The sequence below is a fragment of the Lampetra planeri genome, chromosome 7, assembly GCF_965212315.1.
Source record: "Lampetra planeri chromosome 7, kcLamPlan1.2.h2, whole genome shotgun sequence".
Lineage (NCBI taxonomy): Eukaryota > Metazoa > Chordata > Hyperoartia > Petromyzontiformes > Petromyzontidae > Lampetra > Lampetra planeri.
Window position 1 is genome coordinate 948,424 of NC_136113.1, and position 21,137 is coordinate 969,560.

Below are 21,137 nucleotides of genomic sequence, written 5' to 3' on the forward strand. Positions count from 1 at the left end.
GGGCATTCTGGACAACTCTGTGACGCTGCGAGTATCAACAATTTACCCCCACCGCACGCAATCTACCGATCGGCTGACTTTGGTGGCTATCAGACATTGGGCATCTAACGCCATACCCGAGCATAGAATTAATGCAAAAGTTGTGAAAATTGAGAGGGGAGTGCGAAGAGATGGGAAATCGTTCAAATGGCAGGCCCTACGCAGTTGTCAAACTATTATGCAACATTGGGAGTTGATGTCATCAACGACGAACGGCAACACCCAAAAGCACTGTGGCTGCTCTTGGTATGCGGTTGCCATCGTAGCCTTTGGCTGACTTGGCTTAACTGGTCACACATTCCCCACACAGAATGTGCACCCATTCTTTGCAGCACCTCTCAGCGGTCTGCAATAACACTTGTGGCCAAAAAAATATCTTTTAGAGCTGTAAATTAACGTGGGTGTTAAAATGTCCATTCGTGTTTTTTTATAGAAGTTATCCCCAGTGTTCCATTGTGATTTATAAATCCTTGCAATAATTACATGCACTTCAATTATTAATGTATAATGCACTTTCAAAGCCTTCATCGGTGACATATTTGACGATTGCGTGAACTTACACTTTCCGAGGCAACATTCATCAGCCTACACAAGTTAATTTAACATAAAAAAACTAATCATTTTAAGTCGTCGAATTAGTCACAGCTTGCTTAAAATACTGCTCTCTCATAGATGCGACATCTATTCGATTAGTTTCTGAAAAAGCGGAACACAAACACACTGCACTGGGGATTGTTTTGTATTAGCGTATTATTATCCATAACTTAATACAGCATGAATTTGAGCAAAAGTCTCCTTCGAGAAAACTCGTAAAACAGCTCAGCAGTAATTACTTTCTCAACTCGTCCGAAGTGGATTATATTCAATCGAGCCGTGAGAGCGAGATGAGTTTTGACGCCCTGCTCAGGGACGTCGGGGAGTTTGGCCCCTATCAGAAGCGCGTCTTCGTCATGCTCTGCTTGCCCTGCACCGTCTTCTCATTCCAGTACCTCGGCGTACTCTTCCTGGGGCAAGTGCCCCGCCACCGATGCAAGGACCCGCCAGAGACGCGGCAAGCGGCCACCCCCCACTGCGGCGTCAGCCCGGCAGCCGCGCGCGGCAACTGGAGCGAGACGCGCGCCGCCGCCGCTGCTGCCGCTGCCCATGGGTTCGGATGGGACCTCCGCTGCAAGCGGCTCAACCTGACATCGTGGGCTGCAATCTTGAATTCCTCCTCTTCCTCTTCGTGCCAGCCGCCCGCGCTGGGGGTCAGAGCCGGGTGGCCACCCAACGCGTCCCTGTCCGACCACCTCGTGCCCTGTGACCACGGCTGGGAATTTAACCGTGAGGACGCAGAGTCGACGATCGTCACGGAGGTGAAGTCCACGAATTAGAGCGATTGTAGCTCGCGTGCTTCAATATTAAAACATTGCATTGACGGTTTTTGTAACAAACAAAAACGTATTTATGAATATAGGAGGAGTTATATTTCACGGTTAGGATAATCTTTTTCAGTATATGAATATTGGAGCAGTTATATTTTACAGTTAGGATAATATTCTTAAGTATATATCTTGGACGTTGTCCTACCCCGCACCTCAGATTAACACGGTTGGCTACGTACGGTGCGAAAAAAGTTCTACATACATACATGCATATTTTTCTTGTACATCTGTTTCAATTGATGTATTGCTGTTTGTGTGCTGACGTCTTGTGCTGTGTGTGTGTGCTGACGTCTTGTACTTTGCTTGTGCTGTCTTGCAGTTCGGGCTCGTTTGTGAGAATGCTTGGCTTCTCGATTTCGCCCAGGCCCTCCTAAACCTGGGCTTTTTGCTTGGAGCCATCATCATGGGCTACATCTCTGACAGGTGCCCATGTCACGAACTTCAGTTCACTCTCAGAGATAGTTATAATGACCACATCGCCTCCAATTACCACGGTTGACTAAGTTCGATGCGAAACATCAGAATCAGAATATGTATTAATACTCAAGGAATCCGATGAGCTATAAAGCACTTTTCCACAAATTTCTAGTAGGGGCAGGTTAGAACGCTACAACAACAAACAGTAAAAAAATACGATAGGAGTGCAAAGTTTTGGAAAGGTAAACAAATCACTTAAAATATACAAATAAAACTAAACTATATTTATCATATCAGATAAAGCCCACTGAGGTATTAACTTATTTTTCAGAAGCAACCTGGCCATAAATGATAGCGCAACAAAGTGGCTTATCATGTGGACATTTATGGCAGCAAAATAATCTAAATAATCTCCATGCATGTTTCTAAATGTGGAGGAGAAAACCGGAGGACCCAGAGAAGAAATCCACGCGACCACCTCGAGAGAGACACGCAAACTCCAAATATACAGCAGGCGTCACGGTCGGGATAGAACCCACGACCTCCTGTATATCAGGCAAGGAAGATAACTTCACACCACCGTGGTGCCCCCTTAAATAAACAAAGTATATAAGTAAAAATCGCATAAACAATTCCCAAACTTGAGAAAAACAGTAAAACAACAGCAAAAACAGTCCCAGACGAAACCAAGACAACACACACTCAGTCCCTCAATAAAATTGGCCATTTAAACTGAAGATCGATACATTGCTAACAATTACATTTACAGATCACGCTAATGTGGCTGTATCCAGCACTACTCTCTGCTTCCGAATATTTTTTTCCGAAGATTTATTATTTTAAGGTAAGAAATAAGGTTCTTCCAAAACGTTGGTGCTGCAACGGCAAATGCTTCGTCATCTATTCCAATTCTTGCTCTTGGGATAGTTAAAAGGCAATTAGATGGACGTCTTAGATTTCTTAGATTTGACATTGGGGTAAATGAATTAGCTATGTAAAGCACATATTTGTCAATAAGGATGTTATGGATGAACAGGACGAGCAGCGACGCAACCAGGACCTGGACCCCACACTAACAACCCCGAACCTCTGGTTCGGTCCCCCTTACATCTGCCCGGCATAGCCAAGGTCCACCTCTGGCCACGCCCCCTTTCCGGAACCTTCGGGTTGGTTCCCGGAGCTTCTCGACTGACTCTGCCCTTGACCTTTATCCCAGATACGCCCCTTCATAATAAGGCATTATGCAATGCAGCTATAACCGTAATTACCCCTACAGGTTGACAGGTGTCATCCTGTCATTACACATACACAAATACATACGTCAAAGGCCAATGGCACAAGATTTGCCATCAGTGTTGGGCGATATGTTTGCCGTTGTGTGTGTGTGTGGGGGGGGCGGTAGTGTAACGGTTAGCACGCTGCGCTACAAACCTGACGACCCCGGTTCGATTCCCACTCACGGCCAACACCAGTGACGATTATCTGAACCGGTTCTGAGCCTCCCCTAGGTCAACTCAGCCTCAAGTGAGTACCTGATGCGGTGTGTAAACATCGTCACTGGGGAGACATTTAAGGTGGCTGGGCGTGGTATTTGGCCACCCACCCTCTTGTGCCGGCCTTCAGAGGTGCTCGCTAACAGCACTTGCCCCAACAGTCTGTTAAGGCTACACGGGGGATCTTTGTGTGCGTCCAAATGACCGCCAGGTTCGGACGTCGCTGGAGCTTCCTGATCTCCATCGTGCTGCAGACCGTGTCCGGGGTGCTGGTGTCCCTCGCGCCCAACTACGCCACGTTCGTCGCCCTGCGCACCCTACAGGGGATATTCAACATGGGCAGCTGGACGACCGGCTTTGTGATTGGTACACTATTGTCTGGACTTTCCAAAATTGCATCAATTACTCGCAGCAACAACAACAACAACAAAAGCCATTGTACAAAGTCGCCCGTTCTTGGCAGACTTGTAGGCAGGTGCTATGTTTGCCTTGTGCTCCACATGGACAAAGCAATATTTAGACTTGTGAGTGCTGGAATTTAGCCAATTTGAGCGCAGAACCAAACGGAATGTTGTTCCTTTGTGCAATCATTGGTAACCGGGCTGACACTATCAACTCACTGTACTTATTGCACGTTGGAATTGGACAACAGGGCAATTATCAAAGGTAAAATAAGTAAGGATTTTTGATATTCATTGTTTTATATGAACATTCTTAAGTGCACATACGCTCATTTATCATAAATTAAACTGTTTGGAAGTTCAATTCTGTAAAATAATTTCAAAAGCTGCAATCATTGACAAATGAACAACGCATTTTTCCTGCGAGATACTGTATTCATCAAGTGAAGCCCCACACTTATTGTCTCTATATGTTTAGGCCATTTCAGCAGCCTATTTAAATCGGATTTTGTCATTGAAGTGAAATAGATTGTGACCTATCGTGCAAATCAGCCACTTGCGAGGTGGACTCCAACTGGATATATGCAGTCCTATGTTTACGCTGCTACAATTCCCGTCGCCAACGAATTTGGGAACGTAATTCGATTTAAAAAATGCATCCATTCACTGCAACGTCGTTATGAATTTTTGAAAAAAAAGAAAACGCCGAGGTGTGGTGACGACCCACAGCGCCCCCTAGCGGACGGTCCGGCATCTGTGTTTACATCTCTGTGTTTACATCTCTTTGTTTACAAACATCTCTGTGTTTACAAACATCGCAATGTTGGGTACCCTAACTCCCATCTCTGTGTTTACAACATCGCAATGTTGGGTACCCTAACTCCCATCTCGAAAAATAAAGCAATCTCCGCCGGTCATCTCTGGTGAGGAGTACTCAGTATTTACTTATTTTATAGCGTTAAAACTTGGTATAATGTAATATATTTCTGGGAATCTTTTGTCAAGGAAAACCATGCAGCCGCTGTGCATCTTAAAAGCAAAACAGTGGCAAAGAATGACGTGCGAAATAGTAAAAAAGAATCCAGTTGGTGTCCCTTGCCAGAGAATATTTGCATAGAACGCTCACCGAGTTCTGCCTCAGAGCAATGGATTGCATGGTATGAAGTAACAACTGGAATTTATCTGCGGTGGCTTCAAATGAAAAATGTCAGCATCGTTGCGAAAATCTGTGGGCAGAGTCCCTTCCCATGTAGTAGTCTGATCCAGTGGTGGAAGTTCCATGTTCTTTTGCCAAGAATCAGACCGTCTTGTTGCCTTACCACAAAGAAGGTGCTCCACTAACGCCCTCTCGTTTAACCGACCTTGGAGAGAGATGATGGGCACAGCTTGCCATGGCCCTAATTTCAACTTATAATCTCACGACTGGGTGCCAGTTACTCTACGAATCCAGCAAATTATGCCGTCGTTCAGTTTTAAATAGTGAGGATTAAATACAAAATGTGACCTGTGTGCACGTACACGGATAAAGGTTAACAGGTAAAACAATAGGTTCATCTAAATAATAGCAGGATTTCAAGAAATATATTGGTGTTTGTAGAGGCAGTCTTCAATAGCCTTGGGTGATGCATATTGTCAGATGATGGACTTGCTATGGTCAGTGATTCATCAGCATTTGAACATTAATTCCAAAGTGAATATTCAGATTCTCTCACTGAAATGTAGGGGTTTCTCACTATGAATACTTTACGGTCAGCAGGCCTATCTATCAGCTGGCGAAATGTGGCCGATTAAACCTGCTGTAATGAACGTGACTGTGAATGGGACTATCGAACACATAAGCCACGGGTCAGTAAATGCTGGCTATGCGTATTTGTGTCTGCCTTTAACCGCCTTCCCATATTTTTTCTGCGCGCAGTGACCGAGTTTGTGGGCTCCAGCCAGCGCAAAGTGGTGCACATGGTGCTGCAGATGTTCTTCAGCTTCGGAGTCATCATAACGCCTGGCATCGCTTACTACCTACGCACGTGGCGCTACCTGCAACTTGCGTTCACATTACCTAACGCCATCTTCATTACCTACTACTGGTAAGTGAAGGTGCTTCTGATGTGATGAGTGTGTTCAGCGCTCTGCCAAACCACTGTTCGTTGAGGTCCAGCCCCACATCATGCAGGTCATGGTAGTTTATTTGACCATACTTCACCACGCTGGCCAGTGCGGGTTGGTGAAGGTGGGGAGCATATACGTAGGAGCCGTAGTGCTAACCTTTATTATTTTTGTTTAATGGGTGACCACCACGCTGTGTGCAAAGCCCATGAGAGTAAAGCATCTCTTGATACAAGTGAAAAAGCCATGAGGTAAGAAGAAACCAATATCGACGAGGACATTTGTACTATGCAATGTTGAATAATGTTTGTTTTAACAAATGTATATATGTAAGGAATGAAGGCTGCCATTACTCTGTGTGTACTAACTTATTGTCTTGTTCACGACTGCAGGTTGCTGCCTGAATCTCCGCGCTGGCTGCTCTCGCGGAATCGTAAGAAAGAAGTGGTGGCCGCTTTTGAGAAAATTGCACGAGGCAACAGGCGAGTTCTGTCCAGCTCCTTCCAAAAGGTGCGCCCCACAAATTATTTCCGCCTCCACCCCAACCCCAGCTAAGTAATATTTTCACTGGCTATAATTATCTATCATTCACGTCTGGTGAGGATGGGATTACACCAGGGACGTGCGGTCAGGGGAGGCAGGGGAGCCAGATCCTCAGCTGTCATACTCCAATGAAAATAGCTGTTACGAAAAGTACAAAAAATAAATAATAAAGTACAATAAATATTAATATTTTTCCACTGATCTGTGTTATAAATATAATTTCTGTACGATTCCAATAATTTTTATAGTCAAAATCGCCAAATTTGCGGAGCTCCGCTGCAAATACAGGAAGAGACGAGAGGTGAGGCAGCGACGAGCTCAGCCTCCCCTCTGATTGCGCAACCCCTCAGTAACTGAGTGCGTGCCTGTTACTATCTCAGTATATCACCAATGTAATGTTTGTAGACCCCTTCATTTCATGTCCTCGCCTTCCATACTCCAGGTAACCTATTTCACGTATGTGTATAAAGATATTTAGGCTCGCTGGTCTTGTCATGAAACTGCAATTAAAAAGCACCAGGGGAGGCAGTTATCACCACTGCCTCACTGAGGGGGACGTGTCTAACCCCCCTCAGTGAGGACACGCCCCCCTCAGTGAGGCCATGCCCCCTCCGTGAGGCCACGCCCCCCTCAGTGTGTGAATCTGGCTCTGACACTAGCCAGTGCTTCCCCAGCCATTGACCTCACTGCACGTCACTGGATTACACTAATATGATAATTGTATCGTGGACATCTAATTTTCGTTTGTTCATTCGTTTGTCAATCTGCTTGTCCTGGTGAGGTTCGTGGCAGCAGCATGTTGAGTAGGGCGGTCTATACTCTCGCTCTTCCTGGGGAATTCCCAGGCGTTCCCAGGCCAACCGAGCGACGTAGTCCCGCCAGCGTGTCCTGGGCTGGCCCTGTGGTCTTCGCCCAGGGAGACGTGCCCGGTAGTTTTCAAGGCGGAGTCTATTGGGCGGCATCCTTACCAGGTGCCCGAACTACCTCAACTGGCTCTTCTCGATCCGAAAGAGCAGTGGCTCTACTCTGAGGGTCTCCCAGATTATTGAGCTTCTCATCCGATCATGGAGAGTGAGCTTGGCAACCCTACAGAGAATCCTCATTTCAGCCCCTTGTACCCGCGATCTCATCCTTACGGTCATTACCCAAAGCTCATGACCATAGGTGAGGGTGGGAATGTAGATCAACCTGTAAACCAAGAGCTTTGTTCAAAATCGTTACTACTACGGAACGGTACAGTGCCCGCAACATTGTGGACGCCGCACCGATCCGCAAGATCATCTCCCGCTCCCACTTGCCATCACTCATGAAAGAGACCCTGAGGTACTTAAATTCCTCCACTAAGGGCAGCTGTTCCCCCCTCACCTGGAGAGAACAATCCTATTCCACACCGCCCGCCCCCTACATCTCTTCTCTCTGGTTCCTCCCCCCTCTTACCTTATATAATCGCTTGTCACAAACAGCTCTCTTTGCCTACTACAGTATTTTTTTGTTTTTTACTGTGGTTGTCGCACCTGATGACGGAAGCTTGTGTTGCTTCTGAAACGTCCTGATTTAATTTGATTATTTCTATTATTATTTTTTCACCTACGTGACTTTACCGAAATAACCAAAGAGTATGGATCCTTGCAGTCACGAAACCTTCAAATCTAGAATGTCCAGAACATACGCCTTAGGTCCAATGATACAGCCCAAGGTGCTCTGGTACAAAGTACACTTATGAGTATCCCTGTGTTCGAACATGGTGTTTGTCATTGACATTCATTGACTAGTGCAGAATTCCAAAAACATCTCGCCATTCGGGTTCAGATCAGGGGGGCCATTCCTCCCAATCATGCCTCTCCAGCTATCTCAATCATTTCCCACGTGAGCATTGAAGTCGCCCAGTAAGACTATAGAGTTGGTAGGCCGCACTCTGTCGAGCACTGCACCCACAGTCTCCAAGAAGGTCGAATACTCTGAACTGCATAAGTTTTCTTTTCTGAGACCCGAAGTCTCATTGAGGCGACCCTCTCATTCACTTTGACAAACTCCAACTGAACAGCACCCAGCCAGGGGCTTGTGAGCTGCTACTCACTGGGACTGCTACTCACTGGGCCTGCTACTCACTGGGCCTGCTACTCACTGGGCCTGCTACTCACTGGGCCTGCTACTCACTGGGCCTGCTACTCACTGGGCCTGCTACTCACTGGGCCTGCTACTCACTGGGCCTGCTACTCACTGGGCCTGCTACTCACTGGGCCTGCTACTCACTGGGCCTGCTACTCACTGGGCCTGCTACTCACTGGGCCTGCCTAAGCTGCTGCTCCTTGGGTCTGCCTGAGCTGCTGATCCCTGGTTTGCTCAGAAATGCTCCTCATCAGCAAGGAGCCGAAGCTTCTGTAGGAAGCTCTCGACCGTCTTGACCAGCTCCTTGAGGTTTTTACCCTTCACCTGCTTGATCAGGTTATTGCCCTGTTCGCTAATATGTTCATTGAGAAAAAAAAGATTGAAGTGTTAGGTCACATCCACGCTAGCGTAGAAGCCGTACATGTGCGACGAGTGTTTGGCAAGACATTTTCTCGCGCTCGGCCTACCTGTACGTTTTTCACTTGTGTGTTTAACTGTTGTGTACCTTTGTTATTTTAAAGATGGAAGTTCTGCTGTGTATCCGACTGCTGTCCCTCCCGGTCATATCTAGTGCCATACTCAACTCTACCACCGGCAACCCTCGTTATTTCTCGTCCGTACTTGATGCTCCATTTACCACAACACATCCTAGTGAAACAGCTTATAGCCACTTCTACACTCCATCATTGTATCCTTTTAAACCTATCTCTGTCCCATTACTTCACCAGCACTCCTTCCTAACTTCATTCTGCTCTTAGAAATGTCGCCATCTGTGAGCTCTGCTATTCGTCTAAGGTTCGCCACTCTTCATCCTTTCACAGAAAATACCTGTGCAAACTATTAAATCTATTTTTCTTATTTCTGGGAGGTATTGAGCTTCACCCTGGCCCAAATGTAAAGAACTCATATAATTCTATAGATTTTTCTGGAAGAAAAGGTGTTGATGTTCTACATATCAACATCAGAGGGCTTGTGATTAAATTAAGTCAACTAAAACTAGAAGTAGCAAATCTGGACCCGGACATTACAAAAACATTTCTCACTCCGGCCGTCAATGACTTGCAGATTACGATTGACAACTACAACCTTTTTCGGCTTGACCTAGGGTCTAAAGGAGGTGGAATTGCCATATATGTGTGTAGTACTAGTGCATGTTCACCAGCTCATTCCTTGTTAACAGATATTGGTAGTGTGCTGCTATAGACCACGTAGTGGTAAGGATGTTCAAGCTGGGACTGCACTGAGGGAGCTTGTTAGGGGCCTCCCTAAAGGAGAAATAATTGTAATGGGTGGCCACAAATTTTGCAGATGAATTTAACCTATTTCAATTAATAAACGTCCCCACAAGACCCAACCTAAAAACATCAGGGACAGTCATCTCTGCTTGACGTCCTGTTGAATAATGCCCCTCACAATTTCCCACTTACTGGTGTTCTGGGTAATAACCTTAGTGATCACTCCTTCATATTTGGGGAGAGATCATCAGCCAGACCCAAAGCCCCCCCTAAATTGGTTGATAAGCACTCCATGAGGTACTTCAGCATACAGGCATTTAATAATGATGTGCTTCACTCGAATATTGACAAAGTCTGCGATATCCCCAACCTGACTACGGCTTGGGGGACCTTCAGGTACACGTTTCTCCAAATTCTTAACAAACATGCTACGTTGGTTAGATTTAAAATTAAAGGCAACTGCCAACCATGGTTTTATCCTTTGATTACTAATCTCATGAAAACTAGGAACAAGACTTGGGCATGTGCTCAGAAAAGTAATTTGGTCAATGACTGGCTAGAATACGGGATTTTAAGGAATAGATGCGTCAAAAAAATACGGCATGCAAAAAATGCTTATGTTTCCTCCACTCTCCTGGAATTACATGGCAACGCCAGGATCTTCTGGAAAACAGTCAAATGTATCGAAAAGGCATCTAACACAGATTATCTTCCCATTGCACTTAACCCAAATGGGGACTATTTTTCAGAGCACCAAAAAATAGTCGATGACAACTTTAACCTTAAATTTTCTGATGCTGGTGACATTTTTGATAATGTATTGGGAGTCACCCCTGCTCATACAATTTCTTACACCCCTGTCCAAACATTAAACGAATTTTGTTTCCAGCCTATCCACGAAAGTAATGTTCTGAAACAACTGTCCTCAAAGGGTCCTCCTCTACCAGAGTGGATAGTATTCCTGTCGTTGCTCTGCTAACTGTTGGTCAGCTAATATACAAACCTATAGCCCATATTTTCAACCTGTCCATCAAAGAAGCATCAGTACCTCTAGAATGGAAACATCCCTATGTTCGTCCACTTCACAAAGATGATCCAAATAACGACCGACCTATCTCAATTTTGTCCTCGTTGATGAAAAATTTTGAAAAATTATTGAACTACCAAATTAGCAGTTTCCTGTCCGACAACAATCTCTTACATCGAAATTAATCTGGGTTCCGAAAAAAATACAGCACCACATCTGCTGCAGTAGACTCTCTAAATCACATTTACAGTAGCCTTGATAATTGCAGTACTGCGCCAGTCGTTTTCTTGACTTGTCCAAAGCCTTTAATAAAGTCGACCACAACACCCTGCTTAGTAAACGAAGTTGCCTCCGTTTCTCCAAACACACAGTGGAATGGTTAAAAAAATTACCTCTCTTCTCACACCCAAACTGTATTCATAGATGGTTGGAGGTCAAACAGTGTTAATATAACAAAAGAGATTCCACAGGGTTCCATCCTCGCCCCCTCTTGTTCTCTCTTTATGTCAATGACTTGAGCACTGACCTGGATCATTCCAGGGTAAATCTTTTTGCAGATGACACGATACTGATTACTGCTGGCCACTCTCTGCATGACGTGATTGCTAAGCTCCAGGGTGATTTCAACAAACTACAACATCAGCTAGTTGCTCTTAAACTTGTCCTGAAATACCTCCAAAACCAAGATGCTATGCTTCTCACCAGGACTAAAGCAGGAAGTTATTTTCCCCCAATTACATTCCTTAAATAATTATAATAGAGCAAGTCAAGAGTATCTTAAGGTCATCTTTGATCAAAACTGAATTTTCAAGATCACATTGATTATATTGGTAAGAAGACAAAATTAATCATTTGTTTTCTGTATCGACAAGCACTGCTTCCCCGCTGTGTTCCGTTTGGAATTGATAAAAGCTACCATACTGCCTCTACTTGATTACTGTGACATCGTATATAAATCAGCCCCCAGTACTATACTGAAGAAACGTGACTCAATGTATCACTCGGCCTTAAGATTTGCATTGAACTGCCCATATAGGACCCACCACTGTGATCTCTACATTGGGTCAAACTTAACATCTCTTAATGATCGACGGCTTGTGCATCAGATCTTATTTATTCACGATGTACTTACAAAAAAAATCAGCAGACTACCTGCTGGATCTCCTCACTGTTTCGAAGAACAAATGTGACCTAAGGTCTTCGCTCATTTACCAGATTCACATTCCTTATTGCCGTACAAATACTGGAGGAAGGGCCTTTGCTATTGATACCCCCAGGGTCTGGAATGCTATCGCCAATAAACTGCAACTTGGATCACTACCTATGAGATCTTCACTCAAAACTGCTCTAGAGGAGTTGTACACCCCTAGCTGCCACTGCTATTCAGAGTGGCCTGAAATCAAATGCATCGCTACAGATGACCGCTGCAAAGTCTGAGCTTGAGTTTTGATTATAGTGTGCTGGTCTTTAAAGGTGCATTGAACATTTTTGATACTCCTACTGATACTCCTGCTGTTATGGAGTGACTCATGCTGCCAGCTATGGCTGCAAAGTTTGGTCATACATGTTATGTATATCGTTTACTGTTATATTTGAGTCACAGTTCCTATGATCACTATTATATTGCTTTGAAAGCTTTATTTTGGTGATTTTGAAAACGTTTGATTTAGCCATGTTTGTTTGTTGAAGTACAGAGTTAGCCTGATAACTTTAATCTAAATTGTATTATGGTTGTTATTGTTTGACTTGCATCCCACTGGGATTTTTTCACATAGCGTTGAAATATGGTGTTTTTTCTGGAAGATTTTGCTGTTTTTTCCTGGATTTTTCTGTTGTGTGTAGTCACTTTAAGATGTTCTTTGTTCGTGTTTTTGTTTGTTGCGGTTGCACCCGAGTCAAGAGCCGCATGGCTCACAGAGCTATACCGAATCAATGAAACTGAAAAATGAAAACTGAGTATCCCCACACCTGCCCGGGACCTCTCACCAGGGGTTACTCTGGAAAAGGAGACCACCCTCGATCGAGAAGTTTGGTTCCAGTGCCAATGCTGTGTGTGGAGGTGAGACCGACTGACTATATCTAGTCGGTACCTTTCCAGCTCCTCTACCAGCTCTGGCTCCTTTCCCCCCAGTGACGTGACATTCCATGTCCCAATAGCTCGTGTCCATCGCCAAGGTCCAGTCCGTCTGAGACCATCCCTCTCCCTGCCATACTGGCATCGCACCCGCCCCTCACCCTTCGTCCTGCGGATGGTGGGCTCACAGGATGGTGCCACATAGACATTTCGGGCTGGGCCTGACCGGGTTACGAAGGTCACCCAACCACCTGACACCTACCGGAGAACACCACCCCCAGGCCTGGATCCAGGGGAGTGTCCCGGTGTACCTTGTCTAAGCGAGGTTCTTTGATCTTTGTATTTTTTGTACCATTCATGAGGGGCTTTTTTGAACCGTTATTTGTCTGGAACCTCCCCCCAGACCTGTTCGCCAAGGGAGATCCTACCAGGCGTATAAGACTCCAGGCGACATAGCTCTGAAGGTCATTGGAACACACAAACCCCACCACCATGATAAGGTTACGATCCTTAGGTGGGGCGTACACCTACCTGTGTTAAGATTATCAATACAATCTCTAATGTGTGGGATTAATATGGTGATTGTACTTTGCATCCCTAACTGTTTTAGGGTTTTCAGGCGATAACAGCAGCTGACATGAAGTCCCCCAGCCCATCTCTTATGGACCTGCTGAGGTCCCCAAAGATTCGCAAATACACCCTGGTGCTCATGTTCTACTGGTGGGTGACGTGCAACATATCAACACATCAATGTGCACTACATCAGTAGTACGTTAATACAAACATCGTCTCTCTTTACAATCTCGTATAACCTTGCCCAATTCAAGAAATATGTTGTTATCAACTTTGATAGTCCTGTTTGTTGCTAGCTGTTTAACGTGTTGAGCTTTTTGGCCTGTGTTTAGTAAGTGTATATTAAAAAAACACATTATGGCTTGCACAAGTGCACGCATTGTTTTGCTTCGTGGGACTGAAAAGATCTGGTCCAAGTTTCCAATATTTACACAATGTGCATTGCCAGAATAGGAAAAAGACAGCTATCTTCTCATAATGTCTTTTCAGCTGTGCTTAGTTTCAGCTGGAACTGTCTAGGGCTTAGCTCTAAGGGCTTGGGAGTTGGGGGGGAGGGGGGCGCGTAGAAATATACCATGAGAAATGAAGCTCTGATCTAAATGTGGAGTTAACATGTGATGGTCATGTGTAAGAGTAGTGCCAGTGATGTAGCTTGCTCAGTGTGCAGGCGGCACAGCTGCATAAAAGCCCACAGGCTGGCCGGGCTCATGCGCAGGAGTTTGTGAGTTCGATCCCAACCCTGAGGATGCGTCTATATTTCGAGTTTGCGTGTTCTCCCCCTGTGGGTGCATATATTTTATTTCCGGGTCCTCCAGTTTTGCCCACCATATTGAGAAACATGCGTTTCATGTATTTGGCTGCCATACATTTCCACATGATAAGCCACTTCGTTGAGCTATAATTTGTGGCTAGGCCACTTATGAATAAGAGCTATATAGCTAAGTGGGCCTTAGCTGGTAAAATAAAATAGTTTTATGTATGTATGTTGAACTTGTTTCGCATCATACATAAGCCAACCGTGTTAATCAGAGGCAACGTCATAATAACTATCTCTGCATGTTCTGCCTCGTGGTCATGCGGATTTTAACTCCGGGTCCTCCGGTTTTTCCCTCCACATTTAGAAGCAAGCGTTTAGATTATTAGTCTGCCACTACAAATTCATACATATTATAATACAGTATAAGTCACTTCGATGAGCTATCACGTGTGGCCAGATCGCCTCTGAAAAAGAGCTAATAGTAATTTGGGCTTTACCTGGTAAAATAGAATAGTTTAAATAGTTTACATATGAAGAGGGGGGAAATTGGACTGGCTAGGCCCCCCCTCCACCTTTTCGTTCCTTCCACCGGGTTCCATGCCAACCGCGATTACATTTGCTGTATATGTACGCCACTGAGCAGTGCAATCGCTTGTGCGTGTTGCTTGCAGGTTCGTGGTAGCCGTGGTGTATCAGGGGCTGGCGCTGAGCACGGGGAACCTGGGAGGTAACCTGTACGTGGCGTTTCTGCTGGGTGGCGTGGCTGAGATCCCCGGAGCCCTGTTGGCGATTGCCCTCGTGGACCGCATCGGACGGCTGCCCCTCATGTCCGTGGGGCCCATCCTCTCGGGCCTCTTCTGCCTCGCGTCCACTCTGGTGCCCGTCGGTATGCAGCTCCAGTCGATGAATATTGAACTAGATTTAATAATATATATTCACTAAAACTAAACTATTTTTATTTGACCAGGTAAGGCCCACTTTAGCTATCTAACTATTTTTCAGAAGCGACCTGGCCACAAGTGATAGCTCAACAACGTGGCTTATCATGTGGAAACGTATAGCAGCCAACTACTCTAAACGCGTGATGTTGATTATAAAAATGTGGACAGAAACACCGTAGGACCCGGAGAAAAATCCACATGACCACGGGGAGAACATGCAAAATCCAAATATAAAGCAGGCGTCAGGGTCGGGTTCGAGCCGACGACATCCTGTATACCAGGCGAAGCAGTTAAACATATCGTCACTGGTTGCTGAGCAGAGGCCCGCAATACCAAGAGGACAGCAACAAACAGCACTTTTGAAGGTGTAACAGATAGGAGTTAATAGATTCCGTCAATTAAGCAAGGTGATGAGAACTTGAGGGAAAAGAGGCGAGGACAAAATTCCAAAGTTGAGCAGTGCGGGGAAAGAAGCAGCGAGGGAATTGTCGTGACCTGGGAAGTGTCGTGACTGGTGGCGTGGTGGTTGAACACAGCGAGGGATGGGACGACACAGTCAGTCTGGGAAACTGGGTGGAGGAGTACATGAGTGAAAGTTCATGGTAACAGTTACCATGGTAGTAGCAATAGAAGAATGTCTTACATTTCGTTCTATCAAGTAAAATGAGATATGACCTGGCTGCTGCACCCCTGCTATGGACACCAGCTCCAACTGTTGTCCAAATCCATACCAAAGCCAAATCTGTGCTTTTTTCGTCCTGCAGTAATAATCGTGGTGTCCAGCAGGGGGAGTGGTTGGGTTTTGCTGTAAACTAAGATTTTTTAAATTTTACCAGCTAAGGCCCACTGAGCTATTTAGTTATTTTTCGGAAGCGACCTGGCTATCACAAATGATAGCTCAACGAAGTGGCTTACCATGTGGACATTTATAGCAGCCAAATACTATAAACGCATGTTTCGAAATGTAGAGAGAAAACCCGGACGATCAGATTAAAATCCACGTGATCGCAGGCAGAACATGCAAACTCCAAATATACAGGGTAGCGATCGAATGCACGACCACCCGTATACGAGGCAAGGGAATTAATATCACTCTACCGTGTGATTGATAACAACCACACAATAACTCCTTATTTACATGAGACAATGATCCCCCGTATAGCACTTAACAGACTATTGGGGCAAGTACTGTTAGTGAGCACCTATGAAGGCCAGAAGGTGGGTGGCCGGCACCACGCTCGCCCGCCTTTGTCTCCCTCGTGCCAATGTTTACACATCGCACCAGGTATTCATTTGAGTCCGAGGCGATTTCGGAGAAGCATAGGACCTGTTAAGCCTAAGGTAATCGCCACTGGTATTGGCCATGAGTGGGAATCAAACTCGGGTTACCGGGTTCATAGTGCAGTGCGCTAACCATTATACTCCCCACACTGGCGCACACTCACTCACCATTTTAGAGATGGAGTGGCTGTATGTGGCACTGGTCATGCTGGCCCGCCTCTGCATGACGATGGCCTACCAGATGGTGTGTCTGCTCAGCAACGAGCTGTACCCCACGTTCCTCAGGTGAGCGGACGCTTGGGAGAACACGGTGATCAAGGGGATGATAGCGAGCTGGTGGTTGGTGGAGCGCATTACGCAGGCAGAATTTAAAAAAAACATCGAGGTTGAAAACTCATTTATTTAGAACTGCTTTTTGTGTTTAGTTTGTTGTCCTTCCCCCACACCTCTGATTCGCGCGGGTGGTTACATATGGTGTAAAAGAAGTTAAATATACATGCATGCATGCCCGACCAAAATAATAGGGGGAAATTAGCGAAGAAAAAAAGCCCACTACATTTTTATCTCAAAGCCTCTACATGTCTCCCACCAATATCAATTATACGTGTATTCAATATTTAAATAGAGTTTGAGTTCATTAGATTTGTTCCACGGATGATCCCATTTATCCAGTTGCCTGGCTATTTTATAAGGTAGATTTATGGTGCGCGAGCATCGCAAAAAAAAACAAATACACAAATATCAGTATTGCAGGGAACAAGTACAGGTATGTACAGGGTCACTACTCTTTGGTTCATTCGGTAAAGTCACGAGTGTGTCTCGCTCAGTGTGTCTTTGTGTGTGTCTCTCTCTGCATGTTTGTCTGCCTATGCTGTTCCCGTGTCTGTGTTTTATCATTCATTCTTACCTGATGATGGTTGCTTGTGTTGCAATCGAAACGTCGTATTCTATTATTATTTTATTTTCTATGTGACTTTACCGAAAGAACCAAAGAGTAATTCCTGCAGTCACGAAAGCTTCGAATTTATGTACAGGGTCCTGAAGGAATATTTTAAAAATAGTGCAACTCTTTGGTCTCCTCTGTAAGATACAGCGCCATCGCTTTCATAATATCCGATCACCCATTGAGAAGATGGTAGTAAGGTGGCTCGATTAGAAAGTAGTGGGGCATCGATAGCCCAGTAGTGGCGCATTCGCCACTTGTGGCAGAGGTTCACGGTTCGAATACAGCGCCCGCCCTGGTTAATAATGCGATTGTGTGTATTACCGTGGACGTTGAAGATCCTGTGACGTTTATTCGCCAGAGCAGGGCATTCATTGTTTTCCAGCGGCATGGTCCAAATTTCCAAATAAAAAAAATTTCCTTCAAATTAGTCAATTGGGAATCTAACACAGCAGCAATAATAGCTGTCTACTGCAAATTCTTGGCAGGACCCTCACGATTAAGAGTCATGAGGCTTAGTGAGGCTTTCCTGGGTAAACAAGTGAAATAATAATGATTTTAATAAACGTGTTGCGGTGTAAACTCACACGGAGACGAGATTCTGTGTAAGGGCTACTGCCAGTTGATTAACTATTACACTACGTACAGAATCACCGGGCTTCACCAGAGGTAGCTACTTCTACACTCGGTCCTTCCCGTGGACCGTCCCAGTACCTGCGTAACTCCTCGGCCTATCCTCACCTAACTCCCCACTAAGCCTACTCTTTCCTAGGCCTAGGCCTACTCTTCAGGCCTCTGTTCTCTCGGCTCCCCCACAACGACTGCTCCCCTCGGCCAGGGGTCCCCCTTAAGTACCCCTCCCTTATAAGTAACACGACGTCACCCTATGAAGTAATTCAGTTCTTTCCTGCCGATACCCTCACTTCCTCCCACTACTCCTCTGCAAATGCATTATCCTGTGTCACCATAGCAAACCTATCAGTAGATTTTACAAGACAAACTCATATAAAATAAGCCATTCATAATTGTCACATCAGAAGATGTTTAATTTCGTTTGGTTTAGTGTTATTTTTATATGCTCACATTGAAGGGAGCATCTTTCATGGACCATGCACGATGACTACGATCAGACTAATTGTGAACTCGCCAGAAAATGTTGTTTCTCTGCTGTTTTGTGCAGGAATTTTGCCGTGTCTATATGCTCATCACTGTCTGGCATTGGTGGGATAGCTGCGCCGTTTCTCCTCTACCGACTGTACAACATCTGGAAGCATCTTCCACTCATAATATTTGGTATGAATTGTACACACACAGACACATTGGTGCATTTGCACACATATACTGTACACGCAAATGTCTTGCTAGAGCCAAAAATCCATTACATTTGCAAATTGTGGACAACACAAACAGATATGAAAGTCTGTTATCTATTCTTTATGCAAAAGAGTGTCTCTCTGTGTGTTTGTCTCTCTCTCTCTGTGTCTCTTTCTGTGTATGTGTTTCTCTCCGTGTCTGTGTTTGTCTCTCTCTGGAAATGTGTCTCTCTCCGAGCTTGCATTCATTCACACCTGATGATGGTGCTTGTGTTGCAATCGAAACGTCGTATTCTGTTATTCATTTTATTTTATTTCTACGTGACTTTACCGACATAACCAAAAAGTAATCACGATCCTTCTAAAGTCCAGTAAATGGCATGTACTGTAACAGTGTCCAGCATGCTGCCAACTTGTAATTGCAAATGCCCTTTAAGCGTGCACACACTTACGCCTGTGTGTTTACAGGGATTCTAGCGATTGCTGAAGGATTTTTAATTCTGCTTCTGCCAGAAACAAAAGGCCTGCCTTTGCCTGAAACCATTCAAGATGCGGAGAACATCGGAAAGTACGTATCTAGAGCGTGTTTTGTGGATAACATTTTAAATGTTATTTCATATTGCAGAACATCTTAGTACTTTGATGTCAACAGTTGTATGCAAGTATTTATTAAAAATCGCTGTAATGCAACGCGTTATGGAAGTGTCGATTGTGCTTTAGAAAATGAAGTGCATATATTACAAATCTATTCTTTAAAAAAATGTGGTATGCTACAAATGTATTTGTAGATATGCAAACAATTGATATATCAAGTATATAAGACCACAAAATGTGCAAAATGTCATCACGGAGAGTGAAAAAATCAACCTTCTCGCCAACCTGCCTTCAATGTCAATACTGTCTTTTTTCTCCGCGGCGATTGTGTTTGTATGATGTCGTACAGGATTCAAAAGGCAAAGCGGGCAAGCAGGTCGAACCCGCACAGAGATGTGATATATTCACTTGGGAAGGCAGCGAGCAACAACATGGAACTCGAGTGTATATAAGCGTCGGGTGAAAGGACCCTGTGCGAAACAGCTGTCTGAAAACGCGAAGATGAATGTTATCATTAGTTTATACTGATTTGTATTTTTGTGATTATTTGTATAATTTCTGTTCCCAGTAGTTGAAGTTAATGCATAAACTGTGAAAATCAAATGCTGAACTGATAACTTTGTATTAATTTGGTTACTCTGGTGTAACAGTCAACATAGAGAGTTACTTACACATTGATATCATGTAAATGGGATTAATATACAGTGTGAAGTATACACGGGAGTTTGAATGAATCTTTAACCCCTCCATCTACGTTATATGTGTGGGAGGCGGGAATAAAAAACCCATTGCGTCATCTGCAGGTGGTTGGTCTAAGCGGCCCTTGTCTGGTGTGAGCTCACAACTGAGTTGTGCATGGCACTGCAAGTCCCCTGAGCGTATTACAGCAGGGTGGTGGCACGTGGTTGCCACCTCCAAGGTACAACAAAAACTGAGATATATCACAGAAAGAAGAATACAACCACAATACCGAAATATGTGAGAAATACGGTGAAATTCATTGACTTGATTGGTGTATTGACACAAAAAAAAGAATATGGGAAAACTCAGACAGGGTGGGTCATTTTAAGTGGCACCGTGAATAATGATAGAATAACCAAAGGCTGTTGAAACTTTAGTAGTTCGATATAATTCACAAACACTGGGAAGGATTTGCCTCTACTCGTGCCACACTGAGAGGCTGTGCTTGGTTTGGGGTAGGAGGACAAGTCTCTCGTGCCATGGCCTCGAGGTGTCTCACTTTCGCCTCACCATTTCTGCCGAGGCGGTGACATTACCGACCCAGCAGAGACATCATATGATCATCAGCCGTGAACAATCAACTCATTGATGAAGGCGTCCTCAAGTAATCGCCATCACTCACGGTTTTGCGAAGTGGATCCTTATCATAATGTGTACTGAGCGTGGCGACTCAGGGCCCCAAGTGTGAGACTATGCCTTGCGCTGATAGGGTGCTATGGTGGCGAGATGTTAACAACCTCTCATGGTATGCAGGAGGTCGTGAAGTTGATCCCGACCCTGACCCCTGCTGTATATTGGATTTTGCATGTTCTCCCAGTGGTCCCATATATTTTTCTTCGGGTCCTCCGATGTTTCCCTCCACATTTAGAAACACGCCTTTTATAGAGTGATAATCAACTTCGTTGAGCTATCATTTGTGGCCAGGTCGCTTCTGAAAAAAGCTATATTGCTCAGTGGGCCTTTGCTGGTAAAATAAAAATGGTTTCTATTTTTGTTTTATGGTAGTGGAAAGGAGGGACACACTTTAGTAATGAATATAACTGAAGGGGGCGTTTGACAACCAGCTTACCTTGGTGTGTTTGATTTGGATAAACGAAGTGCTTTGTGTGTGCGGTTGTATATCGTGCAT

General features: G+C 44.8%; 1 protein-coding gene across 1 annotated transcript; it reads left to right on the forward strand.

Annotated features, from left to right (window-relative positions):
* LOC144719711 (solute carrier family 22 member 3-like) lies at positions 1–20,067 on the forward strand. Its single transcript, XM_078595849.1, has 11 exons — positions 1–1,394; positions 1,783–1,886; positions 3,585–3,739; positions 5,690–5,858; positions 6,270–6,387; positions 13,476–13,585; positions 14,867–15,081; positions 16,594–16,702; positions 18,541–18,653; positions 19,142–19,241; positions 19,617–20,067. Exons 1-11 carry the CDS (start codon positions 924–926, stop codon positions 19,717–19,719), a joined length of 1,767 nt encoding a protein of 588 aa, XP_078451975.1. The 5' UTR covers positions 1–923; the 3' UTR covers positions 19,720–20,067.
* Positions 20,068–21,137: the final 1,070 nt, after the last annotated feature.